Raw genomic sequence first — 18,756 nt, forward strand, 5'->3', positions numbered from 1 at the left:
ATGTGTTGAGACCCCAAACGTCACCCATTCCTTCTCTCCATAGATGCTGCCTCGCTCGCTGAGTTACTCCAGCATTTTGTGTCTACCTTCGATTTTATCCAGCATCTGCAGTTCTTTCTCACACTATCTGTTACATCTGGCACACGTGACATGTCTGAGCATTGGTGTTTCACTGAAACATTGACATATCGACAATAACACACTCACATTGAAAGATCATTCCACTCGCCCTGTACAGCACACTTCCTGCTTTGAACTCTTCAAAGACAACTGGCTTAGGCACACGTGCGTACACATAGGAACACCCGTGTGTGCACACTCATGCTGCGTACACACACACACATACATATGCATCAGAATGGAGACACATTCCTTCTCTCCAGAGATGTTGCCTGCCCCGCTGAGCTACTCCAGCACTTTGTGTCTATTGACAGATGCATGGGCACATCACACACATATTCGCATACATACATTCACGCATGCAGATGCATACGTGTGTGTATATGCATGTGTGTGTATCTCAATAGGCACTTACAAACTTACTTATGCGTACAGATATAATGTGTGTGGAGGTGCATACACAGGCACACACTTTCATACCCACACAGCCATATACACTTGCAGATGCACACACATATGTGTGAACATGCATGTAACCAACAAGTGAATATACACAAAAACATGTTCACAGGTGTATACACACATACATACATAGGCACGGATATGTAAATATGCGAACAGGTTTGCAAACATATATGTGCATGTGTATAACCAATACATACATATGTTTGTGTATATTTGTGCACATGCACATTGGTGAACAGAAAATACATGCACTGAACACGTACACACACATGCAAAAATCAGCATATATGAACGAAAATAAATAGCCAGAAGCACATGTTTTCATGCATTTACACAAGTGCACACAAACACACACGCACGCACACACACACGTGCACACACACACACACACACACACGTGCAAACGCACACACACACACGCGTGCACACACACGCACGCAGGCGCATGCACACACATGCACACACACATGCACACACACACACACACACATACACGCACACACACACACACATACACACACACACACACACACACACGCGCACACGCACAACCACACACACACACACACACACACGCACGCACACATACACATACACACACATGCACAGACACATCCTCAGACACACAGACATACGCACACAAACACACATATACACACTCATACACAGCAAACAGTCAAACACACACACAAAAATAGCTATACACTCACACGCACACAGATACACATACACCCAAGTGCGCACTCACACACACTCAGGTACACACACACACACACTCACACACACTCAGGTACACACACACACACCCACACAGACAAACTGATGTGATGAACACATTCAATATGAAACAGGAACAAACCCAACGTCAGGGAGCCAGACCATCACCAAACTTCCTGTTGTCTATGTTTCTGACCAGACCACAAGAGATGCCGTGGCCATGGGCACGGACGCATGACGGGGAAGATCTCTCACCTGCAGAGACGAAGAAGATGCCGGCGCTGAGAATGATGTTGTGTCGGGTTTTGTAGAACTCACTGGCGGCGATGCAGAGTCCTCCCATGAAGAGCAGGATGACGCTGAGGATGGGGAAGATGCTTGATGCTCGCACAGCACCTGTGGTGGTAAAAGGCAGCGTTGAGACAGGGGGGGGGGGGGGGGGGGGGGGGGGGGGGGGCGAAGAGAAGAGCGAGAGCGAGAGAGCGATGGAGAGCAGCTTCAGGCCGGGAGTGAGAGGTCTGGGCAGAAGATCAGGAAGGAACGCAACACACGGTTAGAACAATGGGGAAGGGATGACGATATGGAAAATAGCAGAAAGGAAACACATACGGCCACTCCCCGTCTTAAAGGGCCTGTCCCACGAGCATGCGACTGCATGCGGCAGGCGCGAGCAAACCGGAAGCGGGGGCCGCGCGGAGGTCGAGTGATCCCGTACGAGTTGACGTGAAGTACGAGCGAAGTCCGCGGGAAGTTCGCGTTAGGCGTACGCCGTCAAGACGCTGCGTACGGCGTCGAGACCGTGCGTATGCCCGTCGAGGCGGTGCGTACGGCCTCAATGCGGCTGCGGGCCGGCAGGCCATTGCCGCGCGGAATTTTTGAACAGTGTCAGTTTTTCGGAGCCCCGCGCGATGTCGGGACCAGCTCCGCACAACTCCATACGGCACCGGCGATCGAATGGGACCGGCCCCGCGAGGCCGTACGGCTCAAGCGACCACGTTAGGTCGCGCTTGCCGCATGGAGCCGCATGCTGGTGGGACAGGCCCTTAAGTAATAGGCGACTTAATTTCTTCTTAATTTCTTTATTTCTTCTCTGTAAAGCACTTTGGCTTCAACGTGATTTGATTTAAAAGTGCTATATAAATAAAAGTTACTTACTTACTTAAGTAAACTCGCTCTTACATAAACCCACTGACTTTGTGCTCCTCGCCATGATATATAGCAGCCATGATTGAATGGCGGAGTAGACTCAATGGGCCAAATGGCCTAATTCTGCTCCTGCTCCTTTGACATGAGCTTATCATGGCTGATCTATCTTTCCCTCTGAACCCCATTCTCCTGCCTTCTCCCCATATCCTTCGACCTCCTGATGCCCTGTCCCACTTAGGAAACCTGAACGGAAACCTCTGGAGACTTTGGCGCCCCACCCAAGGTTTCCGTGCGGTTCCCGGAGGTTTTTGTCAGTCTCCCTACCTGCTTCCACTACCTGCAACCTCCGGCAACCACCTGCAACCTCCGGGAACCGCACGGAACCTTGGGTGGGGCGCAAAGTCTCCAGAGGTTTCCGTCAGGTTTCCTAAGTGGGACAGGGGCATACAAAACCATCAATCTCCACTTTAAAAATACCCATTGACTTGGCCTCCACAGAATGATATTACAGTCGGTTTGACCAGAGGTTAGGAAGGAGATGGGAAATGTCTTCAGTCAGAGGGTGGTGAATGGGGTTAGGGAGTGGGGCCATAGATATCAGCCATGAGAGATAGATAATGATTGATTACAGAATGAATGGCAGAGGTTTGGGGAGAATTCGAATGGGGTTAGGAGGGATTAGGCCATTCTTGATGGGCCCATCAATTCGTGGTGTACTCCGCCATTCGGCCCATCCTGTACTCCGCTATTGCCTCCTTATGACCTAATGAGAACACGCCCTTTGCAGCTCAGTGTGAAACGACAGGCAGGAGTGTGGAGAGGAGGAAGGGGGGGCACTAATCCTTCAAGTTAAAAATAACGGAGTCAGGGGATATGGGGGAGAAGGCAGGAACAGGGTACTGATTGGGGATGATCAGCCATGATCACATTGAATGGCGGTGCTGGCTCGAAGGGCCGAATGGCCTACTCCTGCACCTATTGTCTATTGTAAGTTAGCACGACCACAGTGGGCCGAGCGGCCTCCGTCCGAGCTGCCTGTTTAAGCAGCTCCCCATTCAGACGCCAGCTTGGGGCATTAAGTTTGGCTGGGCTGGAAAGCCAACTCAGTTCTGCTTTGGTTGTAACATTCCAGCTTGATGCCATGTGGGCAGGGGCCGCGTGCCAAGTGTTTGGGACACAATGAGTCTTTTGTTGTATGATAGTCCAGAACAAACAGCATTGGTTGGCCTCGAGACAAGCGCTCTCATTAGCAGCAGTCGGGTGAGACGATTCCTTGTGGTATGCGAGGTAACTAAACCCTCCCGATTGTGTGACCCGTCTTGAAATTCAATCGCAGACATTTATTATTCAATCAAGTGTTGTTGGCTGGCAGGAGCCACGCCGCATCTTCACGCCTCCTCTCGACAGTGGGACAACCTCCGCTGGATCGCCACGGCAACGACGCATCAATGCAACAATGCATTCCCATCCCAGCTTGTGTGCCAATGGACCAGGGGGAGGCCACTCAGCCCGCTGCAATGGACGACGTAGGTAGACTCAAAATGCTGGAGTAACTCAGCGGGACAGGCAGCATCTCTGGAGAGAAGGAATGGGTGACGTTTCGGGTTGAGACCCTTCTTCAGACCTCGTCCCAAAACGTCGCCCATTCCTTCTCTCCAGAGATGCTGCCTGTCCCGCTGAGTTACTCCAGCACTTTGTGTCTATCTTCGGTGTAAACCAGCACCTGCAGTTCCTACGTACACATTTAGCCTGTTGTACTGTAGTGTTGGGTCACAAGTGATCGATAGCTAAGCTCTGTTTACCTACGGTAGAAACACAATGTTGGAGTAACTCAGCGGGTCAGGCAGCATCTCTGGAGAAAAGGAATAGGTGACGTTTCGGGTCGGGACCCTTCTTCAGACTCATTGAAGTTCTCTTTACCCACCTTTGCTTTATAACTTGCCAATGAACACCTTCAGACCCTACACAAATATACTGCAGATGCTGGTCCGTGTTCATAAATCACAGGAGCAGAATAAGGCCATTCGGCCCATCGAATCTACAGTGCCATTCAATCATGGTTGTTCTATCTTTCCCTCTCAACCCCATTCGCCTGCCTTCTCCCCATAACCCCTGAATCAAGTAACAGTCAATCTCTGCCTTAAAAATACCCAATGACTTGTCCTCCACATCTGACTGTGGCAGTGAATTCCATTGATTCATCATCCTCTGAGTAAAGAAATTCCTCCTCATCTCCTGTGTAAAGGTACATGCTTTTATTTGGAGGCTGTGGCCATTTGGTCCTAGACTGTCCCACCCTTGGAAACATCCTCTCCACATCCACTCTACCCAGGCTTCTCACTGGTTTACAAAGGAAAGACACAAAAGGGCACGACATGCTGGAGTAAAGGGCCTGTCCCACTTGGGTGTAATTAGCGTGTCACGCGGGTGGCGTGCGAGGATTTCGCGAATCACAAAATCCTGTGGCGCTGCGCGCGTGCGCTTACCTCACCACGCACCAGGCGCGCGTAATACACGCCGTACGCGCGGAATGCACACATCCCGTGCACGTCGTGACGGGTGAACGATGTCGCGCAAATGACGGCCAAGTGGGACAGGCTCTTAACTCAGCAGGTCAGGCAGCATCTCTGGGGAACGTGGATGGTGAACGCACCCGTGGTCAGGGTTGAACCTGGCTCTCTGGCGCTGTAAGGCAGCAACTCTACCATTTATACATTAGTGCACCACAGCTGAGAGATGGCTGCTTTTAAGGAAGGGATATTCTGCAGCTAGTTTTATCTCTGTTATTTGTCCAAGTAAGCAGCAACGTTGGATTAGTCCGCAGACAGGACGCCGCTGAATTAAACCAGGAACGTGAGGTAAACTTACGTAAGAAGTATTCGGCTGCGTCGGCCTCGTAATCGGCATCTTCTGGGAAGTGGTCAATCTGCTTACACATACCTTTGAAGTTGCCTATTGAAGGAGAAAGCAGAAAGAAGTAAGTGAGCTTTTCCCGTGCGAGTGAGTGAGTGAGTGAGTGGCAGGGAAACGAGAACCAACATGAAAATGCTGCAAGCACTCGGCAGACCAGGCAGCGTCTGTGGAGAGAGACAGCACAGACAGGTCAAAACTTAGGTCAATAAACCTTCATCAAAACTGAGGAGAGTTAAATAGCAAAAAGTTGCGGAGAAGGTTGTGATGCCCCTGTCCCACTTAGGAAACCTGAACGGAAATCTCTGGAGACTTTGCGCCCCACCCAAGGTTTCCGCGCGGTTCCCGGAGGTTCCCGTCAGCCTCCCTACCTGCTTCCACTACCTGCAACCTCCGGCAACCACCTGCAACCTCCGGGAACCGCACGGAACCCTTGGGTGGGGCGCAAAGTCTCCAGAGGGTTCCGTTCAGGTTTCCTAAGTGGGACAGGGGCATAAAAGGGTAGGGTGTGGGTTGGAGAGGGTGAGGGGGATGTCGATGAAGGAGTGGAGACCAAGGGAAACAGAATGACACATGTGCTTAGTTAAGGGGCTGTCCCACTGTACGAGGTAATTCAAGAGCTCTCCCGAGTTGAAAAAAAAAATCAAATTCGTGGTATGCACGTAGAATGTACGTAGCGGGTACGTCGGAGCTCGGGGACGTCTCTTAGCGGCTCGTAATGCTAACGGCAGGTACTCGGGAAACGCGGTAAGCTCGGGAAGACTCATGAAGATTTTTCGACATGTTGAAAAATGCTCACGGGAGCCGCGAGTACCTATTACCGTAATTCTCCGAGTTCGAATTGGGCGAAACTCGGGAGAACTCTTGAATTAGCTTGTACAATGGGACAGCCCTATTAGAAGGGACTGCAGATGCTGGTTTACACTGAAGATGGACACAGAATGCTGGAGTTACTCAGCATTTCAGGCAGCATCTCTGGAGAAAAGGAATAGGTGACGTTTCGGGTCGAGACCCTTCCTCGGAGTGCGTGAAGCCTGACAGTCTGAGGAAGGGGTCTCGACCGGAAACGTCACCGATTCCTTTTCTCCAGAGATGCTGCCTGACCTGTGGAGTAACTCCGGCATTTTGTGTCTATCTTCGATGACGCGAGCGGTGTGTTGGTGTTGGCTGACGGAGGGTGGTGAAGGCTTGTTAATCGTGACTGATCTGTCTGCTGGAAGTGTAAATGAGGAGAAGAAGGAGAACAGAAATAGAGAGAAGACAACATCGTTAATGTGAGATACAAACCTTACGGTGACAGGAAATCTGAAATCAAAACAGAAAATTCTTCGAATACTCAGCAGGTCAGGAGGCATCGAAGAAGAGGGGAGAATGCCATTTAATGCCATAGGGTTAAGACTTGTCATCAGAACAGGCCTTATTAACAGGGAATTCAGGTTGAAGTCAAATTGAGTTTACATCATGCACTGGTAAGGTTAAGCCCCCGTCCCACTTTCACAACCTAATTGGCGACCTCTGCCAAGTTTGCCCTCGACTCATACTCGCAGCATGGTCGCTCCGTAGGAGGTTGTAGGAGGTCTTCGTGCTTTCTCACGCTCGTGAGTGGTCTCCGCGTACTCGTGGCCTCATGTAGGTCGCGCCGTTTTTTTCCAGCCTGATAAAAAATGTCCACGAGGAAAAAAAACGTTGGCATGGAAAAAATTGATACTTTTTACTCGTAGGTAGGTCGTAGGTACATGTTAGTAGGTCATGATGACAGTCGTAGACAGTTGTAGACAGTCGTAGGTCGTCAAGTCAAGTCAAGTCAAGTTTATTTGTCACATACACATACGAGATGTGCAGTGAAATGAAAGTGGCAATGCTCGCGGACTTTTGTGCAAAAGACAAACAACAAAACAACCAAACAAATTGTAAACACAATCATAACACACATATTCTTTTACATAATAAATAATAGAAGGAAAAACGTTCTGTAGAGTTAGTCCCTGGTGAGAAAGGCGTTTACAGTCAGAATTGCCTCTGGGAAGAAACTCCTTCTCAACCTCTCCGTTCTCACTGCATGGCAACGGAGGCGTTTGCCTGACTGTAGCGGTCTTAGGTCAGTAACTGGCCCGAGTAAAAAAAATGCAAACAGACATAATTTTATCATGTGATAATTTTCCACTCGTAGCTAGTCGTGGTTGGTCTTGGGTGTGGAAGACTGAGGTCGAGACCATTCTTACGCACAATTCCAAATGGCCGCAAAGGACCTAACATGGCATAGATGTCAGAACTGTTCACTTCATGGCTGAACTAATATCTAAAACTCGGCAGCAGGATCAGGAGTTATTTGCACCAACAAGCGATCTAACACTAATTAGCTCCTAGCACTGATTAAGCAAATCACCATTCCTCCCTGAAGTAAAAAAGATCTTTCTCTCTGTGTGTGGTGTTGTTTTGCGACTAATCAAAGCTGGGATATATCTGCCGACTGTCAATTTGTAAATATGGCAAAACGGCTCCTAATGGGAGAAGAGCATCTATAGCGTAAACATCGGAACACGGGAGCAAGACTTTCAGAGTATTTGTATTTGAATGATGGATGCATTTTTGTGTTTGTGTGGGGATTATTCACAAATGGAGTTAAAACACCGATTGGCCATCGATTTCATCTCCCCCTTTCATACCATCGAACGAGTGGGCAATTGGTGTATTGGAGTGAGATAGACTCAGCTGGAGTGACGCAACGGGCCAGGCAGCATCCCCAGAGAAAAAGAATGGGTGTTCAAGAAGATGCCGGAAAATCGAAGGTAGACAAAAGTGCTGGAGAAACTCAGCGGGTGTGGCAGCATCTATGGAGCGAAGGGAATAGGCAACGTTTTGGGCCGAAACCTGGGTTGTTTCGAATGGGTGATTTTTCGGGTTGGAACAGCCTTCTTCAGCGAGGTTGAAAAGACCCGTGAACTGTGGAGTGACTTTGGGCTTTAGAGATACGATGTGGAAACAGGCCCTTCAGCCCGCCGAACTGTGATCACCCCGTATCCTAACTCTCTCCTGCACACTAGGGACAGTGTTACAACTTTACCCCAGCCAATTGACCTACAAATCTGTATGTTTTTGGAGTGTGGGAGGAAACCGGAGCACCCGGAGAAAACCCACGCGGTCACAGGGTGAAAGTACAAAGTCCACACAGGCAGCACCTGAGGTGAGGATCGAACCCGGGTCTCTGGCGCTGTAAGGCAGCAACTTTAACGCTGCGCCACCGTGCCTGAGCATTGTCACCTTGCTGGTTGTGGGAGTTACCTCTACATTAATTTGGCTGATACAATAAGCTGCTTCAAACTAATGTATTCAAACTAAGTCAATAGACAATAGACAATAGGTGCAGGAGTAGGCCATTCGGCCCTTCGAGCCAGCACCGCCATTCACTGGGATCATGACTGATCATCCACAATCAGTATCCCGTTCCTGCCTTCTCCCCATATCTCATGACTCAGCTATCATTAGGAGCTCTATCGAACTCTCTCTTGAGACCATCCAGAGAACTTGCCTCCACCACCATCCGAGGCAGAGAATTCCATAGACTCACAACTCTCTGTGTGAAAAAGTGTTTCCTCATCTCCGTTCTACCCACCTCACCCAATTAAAATTAAATCCAAAGTTGTGTCGTGCCATGTCATCCTTGTAATAAATCAATGAATGGTATCCATGTCTTCGAAAAATGCTCTGGTTTTTCTGCCAAGAGAAGTCTAATATTTTCAAGATGTAGCGTCTCGGACTTGTTTATAACCCACATCTTAAGAGTAGGGACGTGGATGTTATTTTCAGTGTTGTATAGTGACACTTACTCACAAATGATCCACACACTTGTATGCACGACTATGAACGACACAGCCTTGACCTACTCACCAATGCCCACTTTGGGTTTTTCCAGCACCTACTCCAAATTTCCAGGCTGGAGCGAGGAGCTAACTCCCCATGGTAGGTGAAAATAAATGGCCTTGAACATAGTCTTGGAGTTATACAGCACAGAAACAGGCCCTTCGGCCCAACTCGCCCATGCCGATCAAGATGACCGATCTACACTAGTCCCATTTGAGACTTTAGACTTTATAGAAGTACAGCGAGGAAACGGACCCTTTGGCTGACCAAGTCCATGCCGTCCAACGATCACCCCGAACACTAGTACTGTCCGACACCCTTTTTAACCAAAGCCAATTAACCTCAAAACCTGCACATCTTTGGAGTGTGTGGGGGAAAGTCACAGGTTCACACTGAGAACATATAAGCTCCATACAGACAGCACCCGTAGTCAGGATCGAACCTGGGCCTCTGGCGCAGTAAGGTAGCAATGTTACCGCTGCGCCACTTGCCACACTCTCTCTGCCTGCATTTGGCCCATATCCCTCAAAACCTTTCCTGTGGCAGCATTTTACCGAGTGCAGCATCGAGACACCTCAGTAACACTGGTGGCTGAAGGGCCTGTTTAAATTCCACACTCTCACTTGAAAACAAATTAAATCAGTTCAATTCAATCAATCAATTAATCAAAACTAACAGCGATGGAGTAGTAAGATGGATGTAGTAACAGCGATGGACGTGTAAGAAGGAACTGCAGATGCTGGTTTAAACTGGAGTAACTCAGCGGGACAGGCAGCATCTCTGGAGAGAAGGAATGGGTGACGTTTCGGGTCGAGACCCTTCTTCAGCGATGGAAGTGGCTGTCTGTGGGATCACACTCGGCATGTCTGAAGAAGGGTTTCGGCCCAAAACGTTGCCTATCTCCTTCGCTCCACAGATGCTGCTGCACCTGCTGAGTTTCTCCAGCATTTTTGCCTACCTCACACTATGCATGTCTTTTCTGCATCAGTTCCTGCATTACAGGGCGACCACACTTCACTGACTACCAAGAGGCCAGAGAGAGATCCTGAGGGTGTGAACTGTTGGGGTTTTTTTTTCTTTCCTCTGCCCTGCAGATCATTCCTAATTAGGACTGAGACGACATGCTACAATTCCTGCAATTAAAATCACAGCCACTGCCGTTTTTATCAACCATTTTGGGCGTTCTTCAGTGGAAGGTAACAGCCGTGAAGAAGTCGTGGAGTGGGGAGGGAGCAGGGAGTGTCACGCAAACCCCCCCCCCCATCCCGAAAAATGCAGAGGGGATTCAGAAGTAAGTAATTGTTATTTATATAGAACTTTTAAATCAAATCACATTGAAGACAAAGTGCTTTACAGAGAAGAAATCAAATTACCATACATCCATATAACATTTAAAAAAATTAAAAAAAGACTCAACACACTATAGAATTTAACATGAACGTCCCCCCATAGCAGAATCAACATTTTCCACTGTGAGGGAAGGCACTAAAAAAATCCAGTCCTCTTCCTCATGTTCACCCGAGGTCGGGGCCTATTTGAGGCCTCCACAGTCGCCGCAGCGGAGGCCCGATGTTTCAGGCCCTCTTGCCGGATGATGGAGTTCCGGCGTCGGGAGAACACTCTTCAGCGGCTTGGAGTGTCTGGAACGGCCGCTTCCTCCCCGGAGACCGCGGCTCCTGAAATCCACGGGCCGCGCCGGTCGGAGCTCCGACACTGGCGATCTCGGCGAGAGATCCCAGGCCCCGCGGTGTTTGAAATCAGCTGGACGCTCGCAGCCACAGCCACAGCTCCGCAATGCTCCAGTCGGCGGCCTCCAGCCCTCCGGAGCTCCACACGGCGACCCGGGCAAGGCATATATGGCAGAAGGCGGGCTATGTCCAATTGCAGACACAAAAAGCCGGAGTTACTCAGCGGGACAGGCAGCATCTCTGGAGAGAAGGAATGGGTGATGTGTTGGGTTCCTACACCACATACACTGGCTCAGTAGAGAGTTTAGTTTGCTTTAGTTTGGTGTATTATTGTCACGTGTACTGAGTTACAGTGAATAGCGTTTTTTGTTGCATGCTATCCAGTCAGTGGAAAGACTATACATGATGCCAATCAAGCCGTCCACAGTGTACAGATACAGTATAAAGGGAATAACGTTTAGTGCAAGATAAGGTTTTGTAAAGCTCGATTAAAGGTAGTCCAAGGGCCTGGGATAGTATCTCAGCACCGCTCTCTAGTTGGTGATAGGATGGTTCAGTTGCCTTATAACAGCTGGGGAGAAACTGTCTCTGAATCTGGAGGTGTGCGATTTCACACTTCTGTACCTCTTGCCCGATGGGAGAGGGGAGAGGGAGTGGCCGGGGTGAGACTGGTCCTTGATTATGCTGCTGGCCTTGCCGAGGCAGCGTGAAGTGTAGATGGATTCAATGGAAGGGAGGTTGGTTTGCGTGATTGGTCTGGGCTGCGTCCACAATTCTCTGCAATTTCTTGCGGTTTTGGATGGAGCTGTTTACCAAACCATGCTGTGATACATGAATGAAAGATGAAGGAGCCAAGATGAGGGGGGTGGCTAGTGACTGGCGGTGAACTGACAGCTATCTCTGCAAGCTCAGTTGGAAACACACACTTTGAACATCAGGATCAACTGGCAGATGCGTGTATTGGGCAAGGTTCCCTGTATCGATGGAAGATAGACACAAAACGCTGGAGTAACTCAGCGGGACAGGCAGCATCTCTGGAGAGAAGAAATGGTGACGTTTCGGGTCGAGACCCTTCTTCAGTCCGATAGTCACGGGAAAGGGAAACGAGAGATATAGATGGTGATGGAGAGAGATGAAGAACAATGAATGAAAGATATGTAAAAAAGTAACGATGATACAGGAAACAGGCCATTGTTAGCTGTGTGTTGGGTGAGAACAAGAAGCTGGTGTGACTTGGGTGGGGGAGGGATAGAGAGGGAGGGAATGCCGAGGTTACTTGGTTAGAGAAATCAATATTCATCGCCACTGTGCCATCCCTGTGATTTCAGTGTACAAGGATACCAGCATAGTGGTATCAACAAGGTATAAACCAAAGATCTTATAGCGGAGCAAGATGGGTTACTCTCACGCAAATGTGTAGTACGCTCATGGGCGGATTCATGGGTGATAATAGGACCCATTTTAGCAACCAGCCCCCCGCCATCTTGTTCCGCCATCTTGCTTCCGGCCAAAGATCGGATCTTTATTTCCGCCGCGGGGAGAAGGAGTGTGCGGCCCGGGGCAGCGGGGAGAGGGAGTGTGGGGCCCGGGGCAGCGGGGAGAGGGAGTGTGGGGCCCGGGGCAGTGGGGAGAGGGTGTGTGGGGCCCGGGGCAGAGGGAGAGGGAGTGTGGGGCCCGGGGCAGCGGGGAGAGGGAGTGTGGGGCCCCGGGGAGAGGGAGAGGGAGCCCGGGGTGGGGCCCGTTTGGGGCAGCGGGGAGAGGAGTGTGGGGCCCGGGGCAGCAGGGGAGAGGGAGTGTGGGGCAGCGGGGAGAGGGGCATAGGAGTGTGGGGGGGGAGAGGGATTGTAGCGGTAGGGGGGAGGGGGGGAGATATTGTAGGAGGGCAGGCGAGGGAGTGCAGGGGGGGGGGGGGGGGCATAAGGCCTAGTGTGTGTGAAGTTGCGGGGAGGTTTACAATGTTTCTTATTTAATGTCCCTTGTCTAGTCTGAAATAAAGTTCATCATTGGATCAGTAGAAATATAATTGTGTGTGTTATATGATTCTATACATTTATATCACATTCATGTATGTGTGTTTATAAACATTTTATTCTTTAACAAGAATTAACAGAATTATGAACTAACAGAATTATGAATCTAACCCTATATCACACACAAAATCTTCCCCCGCAATGTCAATCACCCTGCGGGTCGGGTCGGTTCTGGTTACTACAAAATTAACTCAAACACTGCTTGTGAGCCATTTAAAAAGAAATGATTTAAAAAACATTAAAAAAGAAAATTACCAGAGTCAAATTTTATTCTTGACAAGAAGTTTGAACTGACAGATTTATGAATCTAACCCTATATCACACACACAAACTGTTGCCCCGCAACATTGATTACACTGCGAGTCGGGTCGGGTCGGGTCGGGTCAGGTAGGCTCAGGTTACTAAAATGGGCGGGGAAAAATGCCCAGGATCCCCTCCATAGCGTACTACACGTCAGCCCATTGCATTTCGCAGGAGTAGCCTATCTTGCTCCGCTATGAGATCTTTGGTATAAACCAGAGGATAGTATATGCATCTCTCTCCTCATTCTCGGAAATATTAAAACAAATAGCCAAGAAAAAGACATCCAATTTAATTATTACACTTGACAGATTGTTACAAAATGGCTGCCTCTCTAAATATGATAATTTATCTAAGATAACAGCAGTTTGAACCATTTTGTTTTTTTAATTTTTTAATTCTGTAATTTCATAAAGTCTCATAGAAATGTTTCGATCACAAAATGTTAAGCAAGTATACATAGAATGACTCAGCAGGGAAACAGACCCTTCAGCCCAACTTACCATTGCTGTCCACCAGGCCCCATCTACACTAGTCCCACCTGCATGCGTTTGGCCCGTATCCCTCTAAACCTGTCCAATCCATGCACCTGTCCAAATGTCTCTAAGGTGTTATGATAGTCCCTGCCTCAACTACCTCCTCCAACGGATTGTTCCATACACCCACCATCACTTTGTGTAAAAAGGTTTCCCCTCAGGTTCCTATTAAATCTTCCCCCCTCACCTTAAATCTATATCTTCTGCCTCCTGATTCCCCTACTCCGTGTCAAAGCCTCTGTCCATTGACCCGATCTATTCTTCTCATGACTTTGTACACCTCTATACGATCACCCCACATCCTCTTCGAGGGAGCCTGCCAATCACTGCCTGCTGGGTGCCATGGGAACGGTCTCGAGCAGAGAGTGGAAGTGGTACCCGACAAAACTAAAGAACCTCCATGCATCTCCCAATGCTAAGTGTAGGAACGGGCTGCAGATGCTGGTTTAAACCAAAGATAGACACAAAATGCTGTAGCAGCTCAGCAGGCGGGACATCTCTGGAGCGAAGGAATGGGTCGAGACCCTTCTTCAGGCCGAGAGTCAGGGGCCTTCAGTCTGAAGGAGGGTGTCGACCCGAAACGTCACCCATTCCTTCTCTCCAGAGATGCTGCCTGTCCCGCTGAGTCACTCCAGCGAATTGTGTCCACTGTATCTCCCATTGTTAACATGAAATTAAAAAAGCCATCCAGTTACGTTGCATACTTTACACCATGTAGCTTCTTGTGAAAGCGCTTCATAGGTCATGACATGCGGCTTTTGCAAAGGAGGTTAGGTGGGCGCGGTATAACATTGTGGACATCTCTACCTAGGCTGGAACCTGGTTTACGTTTCCTGAAGCTTGTACAGTGGGACTTTGGAGTGCACTTTGCATTCTCTCCGCCCCCACCTTCAGTCCCAAGAGGGGGAGAGTCAGCGCGCGGATTCTGTAGCTATTCCCATATGACTCACTGCCGATTCTGATTCTCCCCCCCCCCCACGTATCTCACAGTGCTGCTGTGTCAGGATGGCTTTACCCAGGGAGAGCTCATCCGCCTCCTCTCGTCCCTTCACGGATTCCGAATGGCAATATCCAGCCTTGCTGCACCAGTGTGAGAGTGTTTGAGTACAGGAGCATAGTGATCCTACTGCAGTTGTACAGGGCCCTGGTGAGACGGCTCCTGGAGTATTGTGTGCAGTTTTGGACTCCTGGTTTGAGGAGGGACATTCTTGCTTTAGTTTTTTTGTTTTAGTTGTAGAGATACCTGGCGGAAACAGGCCATTCGGCCCGCCGAGTCGGCGCCGACCAGCGATCCCCGCATATTAACACTATAGTACACACACACACACAGGGGACAATTTACACATACACCAAGCCAATTAACCTACATACCTGTACGTCCTTGGGGTGTGGGAGGAAACCGAAGATCTCGGAGGTAATCCACGCAGGTCACAGGAAGAACGACCAAACTAGGTGCAGACAGCACCAGTAGTCAGGATTGAACCCGGGTCTCCGGCGCTGCAAGCACTGTAAGGCAGCAACTCTACCGCTGCGCCAACATCACCGCTATCGAGGGAGTGCAGCGTAGGTTCACCAGGGATGGCGGGACTGACATATGATGAAAGATTGGATCGGCTGGGCTTTTATTCACTGGAATTTAGAAGGATGAGAGGGTGTCTTATAGAAACTTCTACAATTCTTAAGGGATTGGACAGGCTAGATGCAGGAAAAATGTTCCTGATGTTGGGGGAAGTCCAGAATCAGGAGTCCCAACTTAAGAATAGGGGTAGGCTAATTCGGACTGAGATGAGGAAAAACCTTTTCATCCAGAGAGTTGTGAGTCTGTGGAATTATCTGGCACAGAAGACAGTGGAGGCCAATACACTGGATGTTTTCAGGAGAAAATAAAGGGCCTGTCCCACTTTCACCACCTAATTCACGACCTCTGCCGAGTTTGCCCTTGACTCATACTCGCAGCATGGTCGTCACGTAGGAGGTCGTAGCAGGCCGTGATGCTGGTCGTAGGTACTCGTGGCATCAAGTAGGCCGGGGCGTTTTTTCTAGCCTGATGAAAAATGTCCACAAGTTAAAAAAGTCGTGAAAGTGGGACCGGCCCTTTAGATTTAGCTCTTAGGGCTAATGGAATCAAGGGATATGGGGAGAAAGCAGGAACGGGGTACTGATTGAATGGCAGTGCTGGCTCGAAAGGCCAAAAGGCCGAAAGGCCTACTCCTTGAACCTGTCTATGTTTCCATGCTTCTCTCTGCGGCTCCTTCTTATTACAATATGTGGAGTGCGTTCCGCCGCGTTCTGGATAAGCCTGTGAGACGGTGCAGAGGCTGCAGCTTGTCAAAGGATGTTTTGTTTAACGCAAGGTACCCACATGACAATCCAGTGCTGGAGGATTGGAGAGAAAAATCGATGAAAAATATGTCTCAAGGAACAATGGGACGGGCATTAAATGGCAGCGACGCCCACATCCTGAGAAGCGAATAAATGAAAGGAAGCTCGCTGTGACATGCTTTAAGAATGGGATGAAAGGCGGAAGGAAGCGTTGGTTTGTGAGTTGTCAGTGATTCACTTTCTCACAATAATTACACCCAATTCTTTCACAAAGCAACGTTACAAACCAGCAATGGCTTTGACATTCAGCGGCGAGCTGATGAGTTACAATAGGTGTGCGTCGTGATACATCTCGACAGAGCGCTCGCATAACCAGAGCTTATGCGCCATCTTCAGCAACACGTGGAGGGCCATCGTGCCCTGACGACACTTTGAAAGTACGGCCCATGGCTCCACTCTTCTCCTCATAGCCTTGTCATTTCGTTTTCCTTTTCAGGTATTTATCTACTGCACGAGGTAATTCAAGAGTTCTCCCGAGTTCTCTCCTGATTCGAGCTTGCGTAATAGAAACATAGAAACATAGAAAATAGGTGCAGGAGTAGGTCATTCGGCCCTTCGAGCCTGCACCGCCATTCGATATGATCATGGCTGATCATCCAACTCAGTATCCCATCCCTGCCTTTTCTCCATACCCCCTGATCCCTTTAGGCACAAGGGCCACATCTAACTCCCTCTTAAATATAGCCAATGAACTGGCCTCAACTACCTTCTGTGGCAGCGCATTCCACAGATTCACCACTCTCTGCGTGAAAAATGTTTTTCTCATCTCGGTCCTAAAAGATTTCCCTCTTATCCTTAAACTGTGACCCCTTGTTCTGGACTTCCCCAACATCGGGAATAATCTTCCTGCATCTAGCCTGTCCAACCCCTTAAGAATTTTGTAAGTTTCTATAAGACCCCCCTTCAATCTTCTAAATTCTAGCAAGTACAAGCCATGATCATATTGAATGGCGGTGCAGGCTCGAAGGGCCGAATGGCCTATTCCTGCACCTATTTTCTATGTTTCTATGTTTCTACCACGCCAACAGTATCTTACCAACAACCCAACAAATCCGAAGTATTATGGCCCTGTCCCACGGTACGAGTTCATTCCAAGATCTCTCTCTCCCGAGTTTGCCCTGATTCGAACTCGGAGATTCACGGTAATGGCCGCTCGTCAGTACTCGGGGCTCTCGAGGACATTTTTCAACATGTTGAAAAATCTTCACGAGTCTTCCCATGCTTACCTGCCGTTAGCGAGTCTTCCCGAGTACCTGCCGTTAACGTTACGAGCCGCTAAGAGACATCCCCGAGCTCCGACGTACCCGCTACGTTCATTCTCCGTGCTTACCACGAGTTTGATTTTTTTTAAACTCGGGAGAGCTCTTGGAATGAACTCGTACCGTGGGGCAGGGCCATAAGATAGACACAAAATGCTAGAATAACTCAGCAGAACAGGCAGCATCTCTGGAGAGAAGGCATGGGTGACGTTTTGGGTCGAGACCCTTCTTCAGATGCGACCCGAAACGTCACCCATTCCTTCTCTCCAGAGTTGCTGCCTGTGCCGCTGAGTTACTCCAGCACTTTGTGTCTATCTCCGAATTTAAACCAGGACCTGCAGTTCTTTCCTACACAAATCCTAAGTGTATATGGATCCTGAAATGATCCATAAATCACTCACTCACTGAGCAGTGCATCTCTCAAACCACCTTTACAATGCCCCCCTGAGATAAGCACATTCAACTGTTAGAGCTGTTGCCTCCCAGAGCCCAGAGACCCCGAGGTTCGACCCTGACCTCGGGTGCTGTCTGTGTGGAGTTTGCATGTTCTCCCTGTGACCATGTGTGTGTTTTGCCCGGATGCTCCCACACCCCAAAGACGTGCAGGGTTGTAGGTTAATTGACCCTCTGTAAATTGGCCTAAGATTGTGGGAGCATGAATGAGAAAGTGAAATAACATGGAAATAGTGTGAACAGGCGATGAGTGGCCAGTATGCACTCAGTGGGCCGAAGGGCCTGTTTCCATGCTGTATCTTTAAAACTAATGGGGCGGCACGGTGGCGCCACATAGAAACATAGAAATTAGGTGCAGGAGTCATTCGGCCCTTCGAGCCTGGCATTCGATCATGGCTGATCATGTCAGTTCCGTACCTGCCTTCTCTGCATGTGATAGCCACAAGGGCCACATCTAACTTAGCCAAAACTGGCCTCAACTACCCTCTGTGGCAGAGAGTTCCAGAGATTCACCACTCTCTGTGTAAAAAAAGTTCTTCTAATCTCGGTTTTAAAGGATTTCGCCCTTATCCTTAAGCTGTGACCCCTTGTCCTGGAGTTCCCCAACTGCCTTACAGTGCCAGAGAGAATTTTGTAAGTTTCAGATCCCCTCTCAATCTAAATAGAGAGACTATCCAGGGTGCTGTCCCAGGAATCAGTCTGGTGGACCGTCTGCACTACGTTCCTTCCCCATGGAGACTGTATTCTCTGGGTCACCAAGACCCTGTTGCAGTAGAACCTTCCTATACTCAAATCCTTTTGCACACATATTCGCTTTCTTTAAGCCTGCTTTGTAGATTAACCCAGGTTGGCTTTTGGATAACATGAAATGGGCTGTAAATTGTGGCCC

At 49.1% G+C, this 18,756-nt stretch overlaps 1 protein-coding gene across 1 annotated transcript in view; it reads right to left on the reverse strand.

Annotated features, from left to right (window-relative positions):
• The window catches only part of LOC129713811 (voltage-dependent calcium channel gamma-2 subunit), a 97,518-nt gene that overhangs the window by 13,207 nt on the left and 65,555 nt on the right, over window positions 1–18,756 (reverse strand). The window contains exons 2-3 of the mRNA XM_055663121.1: window positions 5,317–5,400; window positions 1,558–1,698 (exon numbers count right to left, since the gene is read on the reverse strand). Coding sequence (XP_055519096.1) covers window positions 1,558–1,698; window positions 5,317–5,400 — 225 coding nt within the window. The remainder of the gene's footprint in view (window positions 1–1,557; window positions 1,699–5,316; window positions 5,401–18,756) is intronic.

The sequence above is a fragment of the Leucoraja erinacea genome, chromosome 37 (assembly GCF_028641065.1).
Source record: "Leucoraja erinacea ecotype New England chromosome 37, Leri_hhj_1, whole genome shotgun sequence".
Classification (NCBI taxonomy): domain Eukaryota; kingdom Metazoa; phylum Chordata; class Chondrichthyes; order Rajiformes; family Rajidae; genus Leucoraja; species Leucoraja erinaceus.